The sequence below is a fragment of the Megalobrama amblycephala genome, linkage group LG17 (genome assembly GCF_018812025.1).
Source record: "Megalobrama amblycephala isolate DHTTF-2021 linkage group LG17, ASM1881202v1, whole genome shotgun sequence".
Lineage (NCBI taxonomy): Eukaryota > Metazoa > Chordata > Actinopteri > Cypriniformes > Xenocyprididae > Megalobrama > Megalobrama amblycephala.
The window spans coordinates 5,720,470-5,743,953 of NC_063060.1; the positions used below are offsets into that span (position 1 = coordinate 5,720,470).

Genomic DNA, 23,484 nt, shown 5'->3' on the forward strand with positions numbered 1-23,484 from the left:
AAGCACAACTTTTTGTACTATAAAGCGGATATTTTGTACTATAAAGCGGATATCCAGTTTATTCATATTTTCACATCAGTTCATTCTTCGATTTTATTTGAAGTATACCGGGGCCTTAAACCTACCCATCACAGAAACATGTAACCATCACTAGATTTAAATAAAAACATATTTTGGCTGATTTATAAGCCTTTTAAAATAGTGAGGACCAGTCAAATGTCCTCACTAGTGGGTTGTGAAAGTATTCCACAAAATAAGTGAGGACATTTGGTCCTCACAAGTATAGTCAAAACTAATACAGAGAGGGACACAGACAGAGACCCTCACACACACACACACACACACACACACACACACACACACACACACACACACACACACACAGTAAGAGTCAGACTGAGAGAATGAGGGGGAGGAGGAAGTGAGGGGGAGAGGGGTGCCACAGAGAGAGGGAGAGGGTGAAAAAATCCACATTCAAACCAAAATATTGGACTTCCTGTTGGTCAGAGCTAATGACTGTAAATTAGAAAGTTGTCCGGCTTAATGAGAACAATATGTGTATCGAGTTTGGTGACTGTAGGTAAAACTAACCCCCCACTTTTTTCAAAAGGTGGCGCTATAGAGGCCCTCCTTCCTGCCCGTTTCTGAGGCTCTGCCCATGTCTACTGGATGACAATCCTGACATATGAGTCGAGTTTCATGCAATTTGAAGCATGCTAAGTGTCTCAAACCCATCCAAAACAAATATTGAAGTTTGATCTGTTGCTATGGCAACAGTGTTTGAAAAATATTAAAAATCTTTTTACAGGTCTTCATTTGTTATGTCTTGACATTATTCTAATGAAGTTTGAAGCAAATTGGGTAAAAATTTGAGGGTGATCTTAAAGCATTTTGAAAGTAACACTGTCACGGAAAAGAAGACTGGATACAATTGCAAGTTAATATCTCTTTAATAGAGCTTCACGCCAGGTAAGTAGACCACAAAACACACAGCAGCAACACAGACAGCAGGAGAGGGGTAACACAGGGACTTCGATGGGCGATGAAGTGTCCGTGATGAATGATGGTCCTGAATGGTGAGTCCGTGTGTCCGTGTGAGTATCCGTGAATGAAATCCAGAACGAGTAATCCAACGAGACAGACAGGTAACAGGAAACAGCGACGAGAATCCAGTCCAGGAACAAGAAACACGAGAAACAACGGGACAACACCAGGACTACAACAAACGATCTGACAAACATGAGACGAAAGACAAGGCGTTAAATAGGCAGGTGTAATGATCCACAGCTGCCGCTGATCAGCAATCAGCGGCGACGCCCACACAGAACAATCAAGTGACACATCCCAAAACCTACACACAGACAACAGTATGAGACAGCGGATTAGTGAACCGTGACAGTACCCTCCCTCCTAGGAACGCCTCACGGCGTTCCCAGAACTCCTTACCTGTTGATTGTAATCATCAATAAGGGAGTGATCCAGAATGTCCCTAGCAGGAACCCAACTTCTCTCCTCCGGACCGTAACCCTCCCAGTCCACCAAGTACTGGAATCCGCGTCCCCTCCGCCTAGAGTCCAGAATACGATTAACCGAATAGGTTGGTTCCCCGTCTACGAGTCGCGGCGGAGGAGGAACCGGAGTAGGCGGATTAAGATGAGAACGGTAAACAGGTTTAATTTTGGACACATGAAAGGCGGGATGAATCCTCCTGTACGCCGGAGGCAATTTGAGGCGGACTGCCACTGGACTAATAATTTTAGTGACAGTAAACGGGCCAATGAATTTGGGAGCAAGCTTATTGGCAACGGAGCGGAGCGGAATGTTCTTAGTAGAAAGCCACACTTTTTGACCCACGACGTATACGGGAGGCTTCGACCGGTGGCGGTCGGTCTTAGCCTTGGTACGCGCCCTCACTTGCAGCAGAGTCTCGCGGGCTCTGTTCCAAGTGTGGCGGCACCTCTGGACGAAGGCGTGAGCGGAGGGGACCGCGACCTCGGACTCCAGACTGGGAAACACAGGTGGCTGGTAACCTAGACTACATTCAAATGGAGAAAGGCCCGTAGAAGACACTGGCAATGAATTGTGAGCGTACTCAATCATAGAGAGTTGTTGACTCCAGGAGGAAGGATTCTTGGACGCCAAACATCGCAACATTCGCTCTAAATCTTGGTTGGCCCTCTCAGTCTGACCATTGGTCTGGGGATGGAACCCAGAGGAAAGACTAGCCGTCGCCCCCAGTAACTTACAAAACTCCTGCCAGAATTTGGACACAAATTGGGGACCCCTGTCAGAAACCACATCCACCGGGAGGCCATGTAACCGGAAGATGTGATCAATGACCGCAACCGCTGTCTCCTTAGCAGAGGGTAATTTGGCTAAGGGTATAAAATGGGTCGCCTTCGAGAATCGGTCCACCACGGTCAAAACAACCGTATACCCTTGGGAGGGTGGGAGGGCGGTAACAAAATCTAGTGCGATAAACCCCTGGATGGCAAGCCACGTTGGAACAATGACCCCACTTGATAACGCAGGACCTTAGCCCCTCCGGCACAAACAAACGGTTCGGTGGGCATACGGGCGGAGGCGTTACCCCTTCTAAGGCCGCTAGGACCTTCGATTCGACCTCCCATGTAAGAGTGGAGACCACTAACGTCTCGGGAAGAATACACTCGGGAGTGGACGGGCGTTCGGAAGGGTCAAAAATACGAGAAAGAGAATCGGGCTTGATGTTTTTGGAGCCCGGGCGGTACGATAGAGTAAAGTCAAAACGTCCGAAAAAAAGTGCCCACCGAGCCTGCCTAGAGTTGAGCCTTTTAGCCGATCGTATAAACTCTAAATTCTTGTGATCAGTCCAAACAATAAAGGGAACCCCCGATCCCTCTAACCAGTGACGCCATTCTTCCAACGCTAATTTGACTGCCAACAACTCTCTGTTACCAATGTCGTAATTGCGTTCGGCGGGAGATAAACGATGCGAAAAATACGCGCATGGATGCATCTTGTCGTCTGAGGGAGATCGCTGGGAAAGAACTGCACCTACCCCCACCTCTGACGCATCGACCTCCACCACGAACTGACGCGAAGGATCAGGGGCAATCAAAATGGGAGCCGAAACGAAGCGGCTCTTCAGTTTGGCAAATGCAGCGTGGGCTGCATCTGACCACCTGAAGGTCGTTCTGGGGGAGGTCAAGGCGGTCAGAGGCGCGGCTAGTTGGCTGAAATTGCGAATAAAACGCCGGTAAAAATTAGCGAAACCCAGAAACCGCTGTAGGGCCTTACGGGAATCTGGGTTTGGCCAATCCACCACAGCCTTAACCTTGTCAGGATCCATGCGAATTCCCTCAGACGAGACGATGTAGCCTAGAAAAGAAACAGACTGTGCATGAAATTCGCATTTCTCCGCCTTGACAAAAAGCCCATTCTCTAGCAGCCGCTGAAGCACTCGTCTGACGTGTTGAACGTGCTCCTGGAGAGATGACGAAAAAATCAATATGTCGTCCAGGTAGACATATATGAACTGGTCAACCATGTCTCTCAACACGTCATTGACGAGTGCCTGGAAGACCGCAGGCGAGTTGGACAGCCCGAAGGGCATGACCAAGTATTCAAAGTGCCCTCTGGGGGTGTTAAAAGCGGTCTTCCACTTTAGTCCAATTTAGTGAAAACAGACGCTCCTTGCAACCTCTCGAAGGCTGAAGACATCAACGGCAAAGGGTAGGTATTCTTTACCGTGATGTTGTTCAGCCCTCGGTAATCAATACAAGGTCGCAAAGATCCGTCCTTCTTCCCCACAAAAAAGAACCCCGCCCCCGCTGGAGATGAGGAAGGGCGGATGAACTTAGCCGCTAGAGAATCAGAAATATATTTCTCCATGGCCTCCCTCTCGGGAACAGACAGAGAGTAAAGTTTGCCTTTAGGCGGAGACTTACCGGGAACTAAATCTATCGCACAGTCATAGGGACGATGAGGAGGAAGAGAAGCAGCCCGGGACTTACTGAACACTTCCTTCAGATCGATGTACTCCATGGGCACGTTAGACAAATCCTCCGCCTCCTCCTGCAAAACAGAAACAGACACCGTGGGACAAGCAGACAAAAGACAAGACTTGTGACACTGGGTGCTCCACTCAGTGATGGTTCCTTGTTGCCAGTCGATGCGGGGATTGTGTTTAGTGAGCCAGGGATGTCCAAGAACAACAGGTGCATGAGGTGAGTCCATGAGCAGAAATTGGGACTTGTCAGTGTGATTACCAGATGTGACGAGGGTGATGAAGTCCGTAGTATGGGAAACACTGGGGAGAGACTGTCCATTGAGAGCGTTGACTGATATGGAGTGCGTCAGAGGTGATGTGGGTAAACCGTGTTGTCGTGCGAAATAAAAGTCCATGAAGTTGCCCTCCGCCCCAGAGTCCAGAAGTGCGTCGCAGGTGATGTTATGCGTTGCCCATCTCAGTCTTACCGGGAGGAGGGTGGCTGGCGAGGACTTCTCGGCGGAGATCCCGCCCGATAGTAGCCTCGAATTTACTATCGGGCTTGGTCTTTTACCGGGCAGGTCCTGATGATATGTCCTGACGCCCCGCAGTACAGACAGAGACCCTGGGACCTCCGCCTCTCTCTCTCCTCCCGGGAAAGCCGAGCTCTCCCCACCTGCATGGGCTCAGGATCGGAAACAGGACCGACCGTATCCACCACGGAGGAAAAACGACTGCCGCCTCCGCTGTGTTTCTCTCCAGACTCTTCCAAAAGCTCTAACCTCTTTAAACGAGAGTCCACACGTAGAGCGAGTTCAACCAGTCCATTGAAGGTCTTAGGTAGGTCCAGTGTGTAGATTTCACGGTGGATACGATCGGCCAGCCCATGCAGGAACACATCCCACTGCGCCTCCTCGTTCCACCGGCACTCCGCCGCGAGGGTGCGGAACTGAATGGTATAGTCGGCGACCGTGCGGTTGCCCTGTTTCAGGGCGGTGAGTTGACGGGCGGCCTCCTTTCCTGCCACCGCACGGTCGAACACCCTCCTCATCTCGGCGGAGAGTGCCGGGAACGAGGAGCAGCATTGATCTTGATTTTCCCACACCGCCGTTCCCCAGAGTGCCGCCTTTCCGGTCAGGAGGGTTAGAACAAACGCTACCCTAGATTCTTCCTTCTCGAAGGTGCGTGGCTGCAGAGCAAAGTGAAGAGAACACTTGCTAAGAAATGCTCGACAAAAATCGGGCTCACCAGCATAGCTCTGTGGGACGGGAAGGCGGGGCTCAGGCAGGTCTCTCTGCTCCGGTGATGGTGGGGGAACAGGCGGCGGGGCTGGCGCAGTGGGAGCGCGAAGTTGTTGCAGCTGCTGGGAGAGCTCGGACACCTGTGTTACCAATGCCTGAACAGCGCGTCCGGTGGAAGAGATGCTCTCCTGCTGCTGATCCATGCGAGAAATACTGTGGTTAATGAACTCCGTGATAGCTGCTGAACTTGCTGCATCCATGGTTGGTCAGATCGTTCTGTCACGGAAAAGAAGACTGGATACAATTGCAAGTTAATATCTCTTTAATAGAGCTTCACGCCAGGTAAGTAGACCACAAAACACACAGCAGCAACACAGACAGCAGGAGAGGGGTAACACAGGGACTTCGATGGGCGATGTGAAGTGTCCGTGATGAATGATGGTCCTGAATGGTGAGTCCGTGTGTCCGTGTGAGTATCCGTGAATGAAATCCAGAACGAGTAATCCAACGAGACAGACAGGTAACAGGAAACAGCGACGAGAATCCAGTCCAGGAACAAGAAACACGAGAAACAACGGGACAACACCAGGACTACAACAAACGATCTGACAAACATGAGACGAAAGACAAGGCGTTAAATAGGCAGGTGTAATGATCCACAGCTGCCGCTGATCAGCAATCAGCGGCGACGCCCACACAGAACAATCAAGTGACACATCCCAAAACCTACACACAGACAACAGTATGAGACAGCGGATTAGTGAACCGTGACAAACACACTTCCTGCTGCCAGTTGATGGCCCTATAACTTTGACTCACAATAGTCACATTCATGTGATCGGCTTCCTACAATGAGCACACAGCTGAAGTTTCATAAACATCAAGCAATGTATGCAGAGGTTATAACACATTTCCTGTTTCCCTTTTCTCCCCATAAATTCGTTGCCTCGCCACGGCCAAACCGTTCGAGATATCAAAAAAAATCGGCAAGCAATTTTACATCCTCAGTCCTGTCTTGACTTCATTCTGACTGAGTTTGGTTGTGATCGGATTAATCGCCTAGGAGGAGTATATCAAATTCCAGAGCATGCGTTTTTCAAACAACCCATAATAGCTGACTTCCTGTTGAGCTGGCATATAACTTAGAGCATGAAAGTTGTTCGGCCCGATGAGGTCTATATGAGTACAGAGTTTCATAAAAATACATGCAAGCGTGTTTGATATATGGACCAAGTTTTGGACACCATTCAAGGGGGTGCTGTCGAGCCCCCTGCCACGCCTGGGTCCCATCAAGAGTTTTTGAGCATGTTAAGGCCCCCCAAAAAGCCCCGGATGACGGAAAAAAATAATTCTCCTTAGAAAAACAAAAGGGCCCTGCGCCCGAGTGGCTTGGGCCCTAAAAACATAAAACGTGTATGTGCATATTAGTCACTTTCACAATTGTAACAAGCGCAAGACATGAACATGTGAATAAATCTTTATACATATTATCTATCATGTATGTGATAGATAGAGAGAGAGAGAGAGAGAGTAATTTTCATGAAAGAGTAACTATTCCAATACTAATAATTTAAGTCGAATTCTTTGGTTGATCTTTAGTTTTACAGAGTAAATTTTATTTTGAACACATATAACATCAGACTGCAGAGAGATAGAGATTTGTCTATTTCTCCAGTGCTGATGAATTCTATTTTTTACATATAGCATATTAAAGTTACTTAAATCTGCACAAAAAAATATAATTTCAAATTATGAAACATCTAGGCATCACATAAAAATGGAAATAATATGCACAGGTTGATTTCTGCCAATCAAATTTCTTTCAGATTAATTACAAGAAAGATCATCATACTTTCATCCCTTATTTCAGCACTCTAGATCCTGTATAAAGTTCTCTACACTTTTACAAAAAATATCACCTTTCAAAACTATATATTTACTATAGATATTATATAAATTGACACTTCATGTTTTAAAGTGCCCCTATTATGTTTTTTTTATTTTTTTAAATATACCTTTCATAAGAAAGAATCAACTCTGAAAAGCCTAAACGAGTTGTGAGGAATTCAAATTCCCACATTCTCACTGCATTACAGCTACACATCACTGGGTAACACATTTGCATAATGCCCTCCTATGTTCTCCTACCTGCAAATGACTTGACCCACTATCAAGCTCTGTAGCTTTTTCGTGTGGTTTTTGTTTTATTTTCACTTCTGAGTGATGAGGCTGCAAAGAATCAGTGGTTAAAATTCTACAATCCCAATCTTTTGTCGTGTACCCATGTTTGTTGTGGAGTTCAATGCAGGTTTCACTGAATTGTGTCCATTAAAGAAGACTGATATTCTTTCTACTTTGAGTAATGATAAAGAATGGAGCAAACTTTGATGTTGCATCAGTCATTCACCTTAGTGCTAATGCATACGCTGTTATTGTTTATTGATACAGTTAATGATACAGTTCCCGCATGTACACTGCAATAAATTAAACCACAACCACATTGAAAAATGTGGTGATGTACAATGCAGTTGCAGCTCATGGGTTTTAAAATAGAGGAGGCACACACTATCGCTGCCTAAGAATATTATTATTATTATTATTATTATTGTTTAAAATTTTAAACAAATGACACACATACAGCAAGATGACACAAATATAATTTCACTCACCTGAAGCAAACATCCATCCCGCCTTAAATGTCTGTGTTAAAAGAGTGCATTGGGCCGTTTAGTGTAGCTGACTGCTGTAGCCTACAGTATATATACAACTTAGGCATGCCGTTCCTTCATTTTTAATTTGTAGAGATTGTTTGAACGTTGGCTTGGTAAATTGTTGGCGATCAAATATTCAATATCGCTACTATCCATAAATAAGATATCTGGTACATTATCAGCGTGGTGGTAGCAGTTCAAACTAATATCATGTAATGTTATTCACATATTTTACGTCTCTATGATGATTGGTTGATATACCAAGGGAGGCTAGCCAAAGCCACTGGAAGGCAAGCCAGCAATGCATCTGCGGTGCGTTACGGCTGCGACGCGGCTACCGGAGCTGATAAGCGGCCACTAGAGTCATTGCTGAAGCGTCCCAGAAGCGGCTCGCCACGCCGCTTTGCTAGATAGGCGCCTCGCCTATTTTTGACGGACGCCGCATCCAAGACGCGCAGCTCAAATACAAAATAAAGTAAAAATAATCACCCTGTGAAAACTCCCGCTCATATTTCACATCACTAGGAGGCCAGAAACTGATGACAAGAGATTCAAAGTTGAAAAACTTGAAATTTCTTTGTTCTTGTTGTCCATAACTGGACTTTTTAGTGTATTAACTTCGTTTGTAAGCTACAGCAAAATAAAGTATGGATGAATAAATGTATGAATAAAACATCAGATAGGCAAATCTTGTGGTCTCGCGAATCCAGCCACTTCGCTTCTGAAATGCTTCTGGTGTGAGTTGACACCGCTCAGAAGATGGAACAAAACCTTGCCGGAGCCGTAACGCAACGCAGACGCGTGAAGTGTAAACGAGGCTTCAGCCAAAAAAGCGTAGCGGCTAATGCTAACGCTCCGCCCCTGGCGGTGTGCAGGGACGGAGATCAGAGGCTGTTTTTTGAATGGATGTCAATGGATGAGAGGCTTCACTATGCTGATTAAACAGCTTTTGTGAGGAAAAAACTAATCATTTAATTAATCAACAGCCTGTTTGCTAATCTTCAGCATGTTTTACACTAAACAATACTTTTGTTGGGAACTATATGTAGATTTTAGCTTGATAAAAATGTATTTTTTTAACAGAAGGCAGACTAGGGAATGTTGCAACTGATGTCACTGCCATTACATGATAGGCTGAGAGGTGCCGCATGTGATTGTATATTATGAGAAAATTAAAGTGTTTTTGACCTCTGATGTATATAAACCTGTTGTAGACCTCCAAAACAAAATTAGGTAAAAAGCATAATAGGAGCACTTTAAATAAATGATAATTCTGCTAAAACTACTTCACAATTCCTTAAAGCAATCTTTGAATTTTGATATAAAGGCCTAAATAAAAGATTACTTCTTATTAGATTTATTATTGGAACTCGCAGTACGGTTGATCTCCTGATGAAACACCTCTCCACCTTCCCCTTTTCTCCAGCTTATTTTGCTGTCACTTTCCAGCCCCATGCTCTTCAGCTTTTCACTTATCTGGAGAAGACCAGGAAAAAAATAAATAATAACAGCAACAATATGTGATATGAGAGGTGCCTGCCAGTTCAGACATCAAGAGCACAATGATGTTGTGGTTGGCTGTCATGGTGCTATTATGCTTTCAAAATTTGACATTGAAACTAAACAGTTTTTACGGCAGAGACAAACCTCATTCAGGATGGCAGTCTGTATGGAAGAATCATTCAACGTGCATTTTCCATTACAGGATACTTTTAGTTTGACCATCTGTTTCAACTTGCCATCTTTTAGAGAAATACAGAGTTAAAGTCATTCTCAATATAGAAAATTCACCAGTAAATGAAAACATGAAAACATGCAATCCTCTTGTTTGAATCATTTGATTCTGTTAACTGTGGAAACTCACCTCCATGGCAGATAAAAGGATGCTTTAGATCACAGCTTTCATGAGCCCATTTCCCAGAATTGATTCTTGACATGCGGACACAATCAGATCCTGAACTCTGGGATGGTTGACCTGCTGCCCAGTTTCTAAAGAAGAGGCTCCATTTGTCAGACCATTCCCAAGAGTCCTGGAACAGACCAAACCAGATGTAATTTCCAGTTGTTATAACCCTAGTTATCTGGTTATTATCCTCTGAGTTGTGGATGGAGGGCAGATCTATGTAAAACTGTCTGCAGTAGCTCTGAGCATCACTCCAAGTTTTAGCGGCCCTTGCCATGATGTATCCATTATTTTCTTTTGAGAGATGCAAAAAAAAGAATCAGTTCATAGCTCTTCTTTCCCAGTTAAACTGTTCAATAATAAATTTGAAAAGAAAGGGAACTCACTTGTGTAGCACGTAAAATATAGGGCAGTGCTACAATGCACATCAACCCAGAACCCGTTAAGATAAGCTGCACAAGATGCAATCCCTTTTGGCTCTCCTGAAGCCCAGTTAGAGTATGGAGAAGATTTGTTTTCTCCATTAGACCAAGCCCAGCGTTTCTGTGTCCCTCTCTTCAGTCCAATCCACACTGATCCGCTGTATCCAGCATCCACTATATTTACCAGCCTGTTCACATCATCCATGGTGTCTACAGTAGCCAGGTCAGTGTACTTCTCTCTGCAGTAACTCTGAGCCTCTGGCCACGACATTCTTACATTTATATAGTGGTACTGACGAGATAGAGCAGAACTGCTCCAGAAGAGCCCTGTTAAAATCAACATGTTAAACCATATATCCATGTACACATCATAATAAATACAGATTACAAATGACTACACCAACCTGACAGCAGCAGCACAAACAGACTCCCGTCCATGACTGCTCACACAGATCCTCTCTGCTCTGTATGTGTGCTGCTGTTCTAATGAATAGGAAAATAAGAGGAACTGAAAAATTAAACAAGTCATTGATAAGGGGGGTGGTTAATGCATACAGAAACTGTATATGTACTGTACACATGTTTTGAGAGGTAGATTACAAATTTTCTTAATTAAAAATCAGACAGTGTGGGCTTTGCAAGCTTGGAGCTGGTAACTGGAAGGTCGCTGCCTTGATCTCCATAGAGTCTAAGTCCAAAACCAAGTCTAAAACCAAGTACACTTAAAGGTAGGGTTAGCAATTGTGGAGTGGCTTGCAATAGCAAGCTGGCTTTGAAAGCCTCCCTTCACAGCATCTCCAAAACCATGTCTCCTCCAAAACACATGAACGCGCACATCCAGAGCAGAGTCAGCAAAGCATAAGGGACAGCCTTAAATTACCTCATGTTGTGAAGCCCATAACATTACAATAATAATGAACGTAAACAACTTACAGAGCTCATACTTGTACCACCTTACTGCTGCAGATTCATTTTTAACATTGATAGTGTTGACATTGAAATGCATAAATCACTCATACATTTTAATTCAGTTAAAGGGTTACTTCAGGATTTAGCATTAAGCTTTGTATTAGTAGAATACCACTAGTATTTTCGAAATTAGCGTGCTTTCCCCCTTCATATCAGCCCGAGATGAGAGATTTATGCATTTTTATTCTGTAAAAAAGCCTCCGATGACGCAAAAATTTTTGGCCAGAGGCTTAAAACTACAGCCAGTAATAGCAGGTAGTTCCGCATTTTTTCACCACGCCCATACATATGCGCTTTTGAGGTTACTCATGGACATAGATCAAAGATTTTATCAAAAGTGGGTGTCAATATATTTTTAAGCTTACAGTAATTAACTTTATTTTGTCTGCAGTGGTCAGTGGTTCATCTCGCAAATGTATCGGTCTCTGCAGTCATCTCAACCAATACAGCAACAGGCTTTTGTGGTAACGTTAGCATAAATAGATAAATAAACTCAGTTTTACAGAACAGAGGCTTTACTGTGATAACAGTCAACTTATATGCAACTTATATGTAATTGTCTATCTAACGTTACTTTGCTAAGTTTGCAGTTTTACTGCTACCTACAACACTACATATAGGCTACTGTGTTATCAGTCTAGTATCAGCGAGTCTTACCTCTAGGCGAATACGCTTAGTACCAGATGCCCAGGCTGTTCGTCCTCTGGGAAAGTGAATATAGATGGTATCGCGGTGTCCTACAGAATGGTTCTCTTCATTGCAAAGATATTTGGTTCGTAGTCCTCGTGCTTGAAATGGAGACTACATATTCTGCGGTTTTTTTAGGTTTTCTATAACGGTGTCATCTCCAAACTTCGGGTGTTTGATGGCCCGCAGCCACTGTTTACATCGCTCCAAATCTTTAACTTAATCGGAAAATGATGGAAACTTACTTGTCCTTTCCTGGTTTTGGGTGTACATCCAGGTACAAAGCAATTTAGCACCATTTCGCTGTAAATGTATGAACTAACTCACGATTTATTTGTTTGAATTTTCCTGAATGCCGCCTATAACCGATAGGCGTGGTTTGGGTGTGGCCTCGCAAGGGTAGCAAAACAAGTGCATTCTGGGAGTTGTTGTCTTTCATCCACATTAGTCAAAAATACATTTTCTGCCTTTTCTCAGTCTAGAAAGCTCCAAATTCAAAAATAATTTCACATTTCTACATAAATGACCAATTTTAAATACACATTCATCTTTCCAGGGGTGAAGTACCCCTTTAAGCTTAAGTTCATCTATATTAAAAGAAATTTCAGTAGTTTATACAACTCAAAACAACAGTTCAGTTTACTTAAAATATATCAGTTCTGTGAACTTGAAAGAAAAAGAAAATGCTAAATACTCATAAAAGTTAATTTGATTGAACTAATTTGTTTAATTTAAAGGTGCCCTAGAATTGAAAAATGAATTTCCCTCGGCATAGTTAAATAATTAGAGTTCTGTACATGGAAATGACATACAGTGAGTCTCAAACACCATTGTTTCTTCCTTCTTATGTAAATTAGATTTTTGCAAAAGACCACTGAAAAACAGGCGTATCTCAACATAACACCAACTGTTACGCAACAGTCGGGATCATTAATATGTACGCCCCCAACTTTTGCATATGCCAGCCCATGTTCAAGGTATTACACAAGCCAGTATTAACGTCTGGAGCTGTGCACAGCCGAATCAACAGACTTTATGCAGGTAAGCAAGCAAGGACAATAGCGAAAAATGGCATGGATAGATAATAACTGACATGATCCATGATTACATGATATTTTTAGTGATATTTGTAAATTGTCTTTCTAAATGTTTCATTAGCATGTTGCTAATGTACTGTTAAATGTGGTTAAACATGCCCGTAGGCGGGGGGGGTTCGGGTGGTTCGAACGAACCCCCCCTCTCACTGCCAAAGGTCCAGATTTAAGTCGTTTTTTTTTGTTGTTTTTTGTTTTTTTGTCATCATATTTTTTAATCAATGCTTGTGACAAATATTCTGGGTTGCTGTTTCAAATTAATATGATAGCCTACATTTGTAGCTGGACGTGTGTGTGTACCGCGTGTGCAGTTCAGAGAGTTCTCGCAATACACTTTTCAAAGCAATGGTGAAGAAGCATTGCCTCTGAATGATGGGGGGGAGGGGTTTTATATATATATATATATATATATAGTGTTTCCCATACATTGACTATCATGTGGCCGCCCGCCACATTCTAATTTGTCCTGCCACAGTCTCAAAATGAAACGTTAATTATTTCGCAATATTTAAATTACCGTCTGATTGCGCTCTTTTATATGGCAAAAGTGGGAATCATAGAGCAAAATAAGTAGACTAGAAGCAATTAAGTTTTCGTGCACTATATTCAAAGTCATCTGAAGCCATTCCATAGCTTAATGTGAGGGACAGAAGGATATGTAACTTACATCGTTAAGTTCACGGTCAGAAACTCGTCTCCCTCCGCTACAGCTGTCAATCATTCAGCACTCAAAGAGCACGTCGCGTTGGGTAATGGCAGTCAGCACGGTAAAACTCCCCAATATGATATATTCCCATTATAATACTTGATATGTAGATAAAGGGCTGTGGATTTGCATAAAATGACTTTATCTTGCTGGAGTTTATTGTTGTTTCTGAACGATGCCATCATATTGGCTACAGGATGTCTGTTAGATCGCACAACACAAGGACTATGAATTGGCGTCACATGCACAATAACTGGAATTTAAAAAAGTGAGAAGAAACATATGATTAATAAACTGTTAGATACAGTCAGATATACACAGGGATTCTCTTTGTGCCGTGAACTTTTCAATGCGCAGCGCAACTGCGCGCTCTGACTCGATACTGCTTCAAGCGCATCATTCTGCTCCCGGGATGCGCATTAGCGTTTTTTTTTTTTTTTGCTGCTGTTTTGAAATGTTTCATATTATCATTGTTGTGCACACTGAAAGATTATTAATAGCCTATTTTGTTCTGTCGTATCTATCATATCTTGTTGCCCCATTAAAAAGCTGCACAATACATTTAAAATAAGCGTCTTTTAATCTTACAATAATATAGCTACATAGAATTATTTACATATATAAATCGTTTTTTTCCATTTCATAAGAATACAAATAGTCATTTTAAACTTTTTATTAACATTTGGATTTATAAAATTACTGTGCAAAGTTTTTTTTTTTTTTTTCTTTCCCAAGAATTAGGCTAGAATACTTTTTGCTGCTGAATTATTGTAACGTAGCGGGACTCATGGTAAGATCCATATGCAAGCTTTTATTTACAGTGGTAAGCGTGGTCGTACAGGCAGGGTCTAAGCAGGGGCAAACAGGAACAGCAAGGGCTAGGCAGAATCGTAGTCAGGGTACAGGCAGTAGATCGAGGCAGGCAGATAACATTCACAGAACAGGATGGCAAGGCAAGGGTCAAAGGCAGGAACAGGAACAGGAACAGGCAGGAACAGGAACAGACAAGGAAACAGGATAAACACAGGGAAACGCTTAGAATTGACACACAGGGTAATCAAGACTTCGCGATCGGATGGTGTGAGTGAGAGTCCTTTTATAGTCCAGGTAACAAGCTGCAGCTGGGTGTGGTGATTAGTGAGGAGTGTGTGCATGGCTGTATGTGGCGACAGGTGATAGGTGTGGAGTGAACATGTGACTGGCAGGGAGGATTGTGGGAAGTGTAGTCCGGGAACTGACAGGAGCAGACTGTGATCATGACAATTATATACTCACCTAGTTTACTTATTTATTTATTGGTCAGCTTATGATTATATATTTTTATTAATTTGTTATTTTTATTTATAATGAAGTGGTGTGTTTGCATTCTGGATTGGTTAACAAATCAAAGAGTGACCATTAGCTCCACAAATACAGATGCAGGATCCCACTAATAAATTATTGCCCTACCATCACCAATAAACACAAAATTGTTTACAAGAGAACAAATTTTTTCATTGATCTAGTCACTTAATTTTGGTCTCAGAATGCACCAGATTTATGCATGTAAATTTAAAATATAAAAAATTTTCCTACGGGGGGATATATATATATTTTATTTTATTTTTTTTTTATTTTTTTTTAATTAAAAGGATTTCTATATTTTATCATTAGTCTACAATATAATAGCCATATAAACGTAGCATAATTATAATAATAAAATATAGTGGGTTATTCAGTGACATTGGCTGTGCAATATCGACTTTTCTGATTGGCCAATACCGGCAGACTGGAGCCAATGGAAATGCAAAGAGGCATTGACAGAGAGTCAAAAAATGATGATGAGAAGAATTATTATTAATATTTCAGTAAAGTTCATTAAATCTATTCTGTTGTTACTGTGGTCTTTAAACTTATGAACTGTGTATGGACTGACAAAGGTGGTACATGAGGAAGCAATTTGACAACAATGCAGTAAATATATTTTAGGTGCATCAAAAAGCGTGCTCGTTAAGATACCAGCAGACAAGCTAATCCAGCACAAATTAGTGCATAAAAGGTCACCAAAATGAAGTATTTGAACCGCGTAATTAAATACAAAAGGAGGAGAAAAACTGCAAAAAGGTCCACTTTTTGAAAAAAAGAACCCCCCCTTTCAATAGGCTGGCTACGGACCTGTTAAAGTTACCATCGTTTCTTACTGTATTCCATGTATGCCATGTCGTTATTTTCATAAATAAACACTTGCAGTCTGTATAATGCAAAAACACAACTTCAATCTTTATAAATCTCTCCAACAGTGTGTAATGTTAGCTTTAGCCACGGAGCACCATCAAACTCATTCAGAATCAAATGTAAACATCCAAATAATTACCATACTTACATGATCTGATTAGGGTTGCCACCCGTCCCGTGAAATACGGAATCGTTCCGTATTTACAGGCAAAATGACGCGTCCCGTATCAAATCAATACGGGACGCGATTTGTCCCGTATTTTACATAGGTCCACATTATGCAGCATCCCATGGAAATCACCCCACCCACATTGTGTGAAGACACGCCATCGTTGGTTTGATTGGTTTGTTTCAGGTTCACGGGCCGGTGTTATGAAATATTCGGTGTCTGCGATTTTGAGATAGGTATAAACGGAGGTCGGAGCCAGCTGCAAGTGGGTGGGACATTAAGCCGCAAGTGGGCGGTACAAAGTAATAGAAGATTTTAATTGGTTTGTTTAATGTAATGTAATATTGTTCACGCTCCTAGTGCCGGTAGCGCGCACACACACACACACACACACACACACAATCGCATGCACACATTGTTTTTGTGATTTGTTGGCACATTCCATAGACGTAATGGTTTTTATACTGCACAAAACGTATTTTCTATTGCCCTACACCAACCCCTACACCTAAACCTAACCCTTACAGGAAACTGCACATTTTTAATTAAAAAAAAAAAAAAAATCCTTCTGTATGATTTATAAGCCTTTTGAAAAAATAGTGTAAAAACGTGATTCAGTGTTGACAATGAATGGTATTTGGATACAAACAATAATTACAAAAATGTAAGAATTTCAAACTATGAAAATGCGTTATATATACATTTTTTAAGATACTATGAACTCCAGCCTACTTGCGGCATAAGCTCCACCCACTTGCTGTTGTTGGCGTAAGCTCCTCCCACTTGCGGGTCTCCGGGCTGCAGCGATATCTACTTGGCGATTTTCGGTGACAGTGGGCGGAGCTTACATGAATATTTACGAGTTTCCTGTTTTGAGTTAAAGCGCCACTGAAAATGTTAGTGGACTGTCCTTGGATCACAGAACTGTTTTCTGTAACGTGATTGTGTTTCCACGTCGAATGAATTTATGATTCTTTTTTATTAATAACTGTTTATGTATGCTCAATAGTTTGTAGGTTACATTGTGTCGTGAGATATACTTTAGTAGTGATTACAGCCACTGGTGGTCTATCGTTAGGAAATGAGCCAACATCGAGTTTGTTTGTTTTAGTAGGCTACAACTGTTTTGATTTTATTTTAGTTCGTTTGAGAAGATAACTTGTATAAATGTATCTGTGGTGGCATAATAAAAGTTTCAGTTGTGATTGTGTCATTCCCTGTTGCTTTCTCAGATAGCCTGCATAACTTTAACCAGACATTATTATTTTTAAAACACAATGAGAGTTAGATTTATGTTCCGTTTATGTTTTTGACTTGCATTAATTAATGTAAACCTTCATCCTTTTCTGCAAAACACACACTGCTCGCTATGAATAGAAACATGAGGCAGTGATATTAGCTTCCCTGCAGTTTTTTTACAAGGTTTTATTTTAATGCGCTTTCCACAACAATTAAAATGTTAAAACTGAATTACAAGTGGTTAAATTGATCAGCTACAAAACTAAAAGTTACTAATGCAGGTTTTATTTAAAAATATTTAGGCTATATGGAGAAGACAATTGGCAAAAGTATGAGGAATATTATTGTTATGTGGATAATCAGACATATATACATACTGTGATTGTTCTGTCATTTCTTAATTGCTTTCTCAGTTGCTAAATATTTTTAAAGAGACTTTATTAAATTCTAAAGTTAAGTGTTATTTTTTTTTCATATTATTAGGAAACATTCTCAATCTTTTTTCCCACAAAATGATGCATTTCATTGACAAAAAATAAAATAAAATAAAATAAAATAATAATAATAATAATGTGGGAAAAAACATGAAGCACTGTGAATCAGGATTCAGTTTAACACAGTGTTGATATGGAACTATATGGAACTAAATGATCAAACCTGCAGTATATTCACAATGAAATGTATTAGTTCTATTCTACAAGCTTTCCATAACAATTAACATTTTATTTATGTTAAATTAGCTGCTAAAATAATAGACCATGTAGTAATTTGCATATCTGTAATATCAAAGATGAAAGTAAATAATGAGAGTAGTTTCATTTTGAATAAAAAAGAGCAACTGATTCTGTGTTGGAATTTTATTCACAAATGAGAAGTCACGACATATGACATATTTAATTAGCAAAAACACTTGTATTTAAACACACTTTACACAGGGTCTTTGGTTTGGTCTGCTCTTGTGATCCCAGTGATACCAGCCTTTGCTACTGACACATTCAATCTGAAATATATAATAAAATGACATTACAACAAACATGTATTATTAAAATGTTTAATACACTGTCATGTTCAAAACAAAGTGAAAAATAAAAGTGTCTGCTTTGTCTGGTGTACAGGGATATTTATTGGCAAAATTCATATTTGGGAATGAAAGAATATTGGCTATAGGTATTATATTAGTTATCACATGCGTAATTCACCGTGGCCTATTTTGATAATAAATAAACCATATTTAAAGTACATTAACATGTTTTCTTGCATGTGTGCAATTTTTGAAACATTACATATAGAAATTCAAGTCAATAACAGTTAGAATATAAGCTTGACTTCGTTTAATGCTGAAACATATGCTAATTACCTTTAATGTAAGCCGAAGAGCGTGCACTAACATTTTCAGTGGCGCTTTAACTCAAAACAGGAAACTCGTGAATATTCATGTAAGCACCGCCCAGTGTCACCGAAAATCTCAGACACCGAATATTTCATAACACCGTGAAACACGGCCAATCAGAGTCAGAGGAGGGCGGGACGCCGCCTCGCCAGTTCTCTCCAGTATGGAAGTTTTTTTTTTATCACCTCAAGTTTTTGATTAGTAACGTTAGATTTCATATGCTGCCTATTAAGAAATAATGTTAATAATGTACATTAATCATGTTATGGTATGATTTGTTTATTAAGGTTAAGTTGTACAGTCAGACATATAAGCATTACTTTAATAAGAGATAAGAGAGATATATTTAATACATATTTATCAAAATATAGTACCTATGTGAATAAAATAAACTATTTGTTATGCTTAACCAATTGAACCAATTTAAATAATTGCATCATTCAATACTATAGAATTAACAATAGACTATATAAAAATGGAATAAATAAATACATAAATATATTTACCTACCACTAATAAAAATGTTGTTAAGTGTTTTACTTAAATAAGAAATGTTTGTAGATATTATGTCATTTACAGTTATTTAGGTGTGGTTTCACTGTTTGGATTATGTTACTGCAAACAATGACAAATATTTTAGCCAAAATCTTTGTTCACAACAAATGACAATTTACAATTTGTTTAATTTGTAATTACTAAGTTATGGATCTGTTAATTTAATAAGTTAATAAAATATGGTTCACATCTCACAAGAGCTTATTTTTTGTGGTCTCTTTGTTGGCCTATGTTTATTATTGTCATAGCTGTGTATTCAATATGACCACTTAAGTTGTGATAGTGAGAGATTGAGTGCATCTGTTCACACTGATTTTAATAGCAGATATCTTATTATAATGTCCATTCAGGTCCGTAGCCAGCCTATTGAAAGGGGGGGTTCTTTTTTTCAAAAAGTGGACCTTTTTGCAATTTTTCTCCTCCTTTTGTTATAAGGTTCAAATACTTCATTTTGGTGACCTTTTATGCACTAATTTGTGCTGGATTAGCTTGTCTGCTGGTATATAACGAGCACGCTTTTTGATGCACCAAAAATATTTACTGCATTTTTGTCAAATTGCTTCCTCATGTACCATTTTTAATTTTTTTTTGTATTTTTTTTATGCAATTATATATATATCGTTATATATGCGAGCGTTTTTGCTCCCATTTATTTTCACACATTGATCACACAGTGCATACAAAGTTAATCCCAAAGAGCGCACAACTGGAGAAATACACGATTACTTTGATTTCGTTAGAAAAGAAGCAGGGCCGTACACAGGGTTTTATATTTACCGAGGTCAGAAAATGTTTTATGGTAACATACCCCCCCCCCCCCCAACCCCCCCCGAGAAAATTGTGATTTCCTTGGTGTACATATATGCATTTTAAGACGTTTTAAGGCCAACAAATTGGATAACAATAGCTTTAAAACCATGTCAACAAATATACAGTGAACAGTAAACAGTTTTGAGGCAGCTTTAATCGCATGTTTGGTCATTTCATGACTTCATTTACAACAGAATAACGACGGTGCATGCCCGTAGTTTCTTTTGCGCTTTAGTTTTCCCATAATAAAGTAATATGCAGCGCGCGCCGGCGCATTTGCGCGAGCAATTCTTGAGTTCACGCTTCGAGCACAGTAGGCTATAGCCTAACGGCTGATTGGAGTTTTACTGACATAGCCTGAGGACATCTCATCTGACTGTTGTTCAGCTGAAGCTACTCGTTTGACTTGCGGCTGGCGCTGAGGCGAAGTCGGAATGCGCGTCTGAAAAGTGTCCCGTTTGTGGTGGTCGTAAAGAGACAGTTCTATATAAACGCAGCGTTTTACTTGGCGATGTTTTAAAAAAATATTTTTATTTTTGGTATTTTTTATGCTCTGTTGGTGGTTTGTGGAGTAGCATCGCCTGAGGGGGATTAGACAAATGCTGAATTAGAGACGGTAAAAGTGAGTGGGTCCAATATTGGTCTTAAAAAGTGGGTGGGTCTTGACTCTTGTCCCACCCACATACAATGGTTCCGACGCTCATGTACAGACATAACACTCTCACATAGGCATCGTAAATCAATATACTAATCATTCCAGATAATTTACCTCAAGCGGTCTGCTTTGAAGTTCTCAGAGGAATAAGACGCGCACCGAAGGAGAAGCATTTCCATTGGCTCCAGTCTGCCGGTATTGGCCAATCACAAAAGTCGATATTGCACAGCCAATATCACTGAATATCCCACTATGTTTTATTATTATTAATTACGCTACGTTTATATGGCTATTATATTGTAGACTATTGAGTGGATAAAATATAGAAATCCTTTTTAATTTAAAAAAATATATATATATAACCCCTACCCCCCCATCATTCAGAGGCGATGCTTCTTCACCGTTTCTTTGAAAAGTGTATTGCGAGAACTCATAAAACAATGATGACAATAATCACATTAAAAAAAAAAAAAAACCCGACTTAAATTCTGGACCTTTGGCAGTGAGGGGGGGTTCGTTCGAACCACCCGAACCCCCCCTGCCTACGGGCATGCCATTGGTATCAATCTTAATATTTTTATGAAAACATGTTTTAAGTTATGATATACCACCACTGGCACGCCATCGGGACTGTGGTCATCGTGGCCCCGAGGGGTGTGGCCCCCGCTGCGGCTGGCGTCCCTTATTTTTCTGTATTGAAAGTGGCAACCCTAGATATGCTGCATGATGAATACTTTGTAAAGATCCATTTTGAGGGTTATATTAGCTGTGTGAACTTTGCTTATGCAATGTATTATAGAGTCGCGAGCTCGGGGGCGGGGAGCGCGAGCATTTAAAGGGGAAGCACGCTGAATCGGCGCATATTTAATTAAGCCCCAAAATAAGCAGTTAAAAAATGGAGTAATAAAAAATCTATGGGGTATTTCGAGCTGAAACTTCACAGACACATTCAGGGGACACCTTAGACTTATATTACATATTGTGAAAAAGGGTTCTAGGGCACCTTTTAGTTTGTCCTACTCAAACTAATTGATTATTTTGAGTGTTAGGGTTTACAGTGTACGTGAAAACTGTAAAGCCCAGTTTATTTAATCTGTATCTCTTAAATAGAATGTGTCGTATTGTTTGATTGCATCTTTGCTTTAGTAACATAGATAAAAGTAAAATTAAATAACTATGTTGTGAATATAGAATAACATTTATAAAAATATTAAATTACTCATAATGAAATAAGATTTTTTTCATGCCACCCATTCCAATCTCAACCTGTTCAGAATGTTAGCGTGATTGATAATATGACTGTTGCAAACCTCTCTGTAAGAATGACACATTTTAAATTAACATCCGGTCACACATCACAGTTCAAATTTTTGAACTGTGATATAAAGTCTTAAAATTCATTTTTGTATTGTAAATCCTTAATATATTTAAGTAGACTTCAAATGTGTGTGAAATATTTTTTGAAAAGTTGTTTTACTGAAAAATTGTTTCTTGTCCTTTAAATCTGTTACTGATGCAAAGAAACTTTGCACTTTTACTGTCACTCCTATCAATGATTTCCTTTACAGTCTCTGATGCACATTACACAGTAAGTTCTTGTTTTATTTTGGGTGGACATCATGAAAGAACCAGCTCATGAGTCATTCATTTGGGAATATCTTTTGAATTCACTAAAAGGAACGATTCGTAAGAGTTTGTTCGTGAATTGGAATACATTACATTGTTCATGCTATAAGTTTTGGACTCACTAAAAAAGAACTGCTCATTAGAGTGATTCATGTCAAAACAAAATGGGACTGTATTGGGAATCTACACTTGTTGAGTATTTCAGTAAAGAGTATTTTATTATGGTGTTCCATACTACACTCTAAAAAGCTAGGGTTATTTTTTCTACCCAAATCCTGGGTTGAACCTTTTGGGTTATTTTTTTAGTGTTTGTTTGGGTAGTTTTTGTGTTACCCAGATCCTGGGTCAGACATAACAACCCAGGATTGAGTTATTTATCTCCGTCTTTTTGCGACCTCTTCAGGAGAGAGCAGTGCAGCTCCGTCAAATTGGTGCATGCTTTCGGTAAAAAACAGGTTTGTGTACATTTTATTTTATCTATAAATTCATTATCGTACTTTATATAGTTTAATTTTATGAAAGCAAAATATAGAGGTGTGATGTGTGTCACCTACACGAGTGTCACTTCGTGTGATGCTTTGCGTAAAATTGTATTATTTTATTCAAAATGATACAGAATATAAATACTTAGGATGTTAAAATATGCTCTCAGAATTGTACAGTGATTATTTATGGACAGGTTATGGAAACAGTCACAGAATTTTTCAGCTACGAGTAAAATGCATGCGGTGGTCTGAAGTTATCAGTTTCCCCGCTGAACGCGAGCCATCTCCGGCACGAGATCCAGCACCGTTACGGTGGAAAAAAGGAGAAAAGAGACTGGTCAATTACACTTGAATTACTTCTAAAGGTTTAATTTTTACTTCTAATATTTGTTAAACAAGCTTTAATGTAGGAAATATGTATTAAAAACTATATAAAATAAGCTATACTGTAAAATATGATCGAAATTTAAGTTAATCACAATTTATATATGAAGTAAAAAAAAAATAAGCCAGTATTATAGTGTAAATGAATCAGCTCTTTATGCTGGGTTAAATGAACCCATTATGTTGGATTAAATAAACAACCCAAATTAACCCAACATGTGTTCTGTCCATATTTATTTACCCAGCCCTTGCGT

At 40.1% G+C, this 23,484-nt stretch overlaps 2 protein-coding genes across 2 annotated transcripts; both read right to left on the bottom strand.

Annotated features, from left to right (window-relative positions):
* Positions 1-9,163: 9,163 nt before the first annotated feature.
* LOC125250894 (lectin-like) lies at positions 9,164-10,102 on the bottom strand. Its single transcript, XM_048163703.1, has 3 exons — positions 9,787-10,102; positions 9,570-9,664; positions 9,164-9,398 (listed from the first exon to the last, which is right to left on the bottom strand). Exons 1-3 carry the CDS (start codon positions 10,100-10,102, stop codon positions 9,264-9,266), a joined length of 546 nt encoding a protein of 181 aa, XP_048019660.1. The 3' UTR covers positions 9,164-9,263.
* Positions 10,103-10,149: 47 nt separating this feature from the next.
* LOC125250895 (L-selectin-like) lies at positions 10,150-16,266 on the bottom strand. The gene is made up of 4 exons (XM_048163704.1): positions 16,066-16,266; positions 10,652-10,730; positions 10,265-10,574; positions 10,150-10,174 (listed from the first exon to the last, which is right to left on the bottom strand). Exons 2-4 carry the CDS (start codon positions 10,683-10,685, stop codon positions 10,150-10,152), a joined length of 369 nt encoding a protein of 122 aa, XP_048019661.1. The 5' UTR covers positions 10,686-10,730; positions 16,066-16,266.
* Between the last annotated feature and the right edge of the window lie 7,218 nt (positions 16,267-23,484).

Coding starts and splice junctions, on each gene's coding strand:
- LOC125250894 (XM_048163703.1), bottom strand. CDS start 10,102: ATGGCAAGGGCCGCTAAAACTTGGAGTGATGCTCAGAGCTACTGCAGA. Junction 9,665..9,786: donor TCCTTTTATCTGCCATGGAG/GTGAGTTTCCAC, acceptor TTTCTCTAAAAG/ATGGCAAGTTGAAACAGATG. Junction 9,399..9,569: donor AGACTGCCATCCTGAATGAG/GTTTGTCTCTGC, acceptor GGTCTTCTCCAG/ATAAGTGAAAAGCTGAAGAG.
- LOC125250895 (XM_048163704.1), bottom strand. CDS start 10,685: ATGGACGGGAGTCTGTTTGTGCTGCTGCTGTCAG. Junction 10,575..10,651: donor GTTTGTGCTGCTGCTGTCAG/GTTGGTGTAGTC, acceptor TGATTTTAACAG/GGCTCTTCTGGAGCAGTTCT. Junction 10,175..10,264: donor TGTGCAGCTTATCTTAACGG/GTTCTGGGTTGA, acceptor ATTATTGAACAG/TTTAACTGGGAAAGAAGAGC.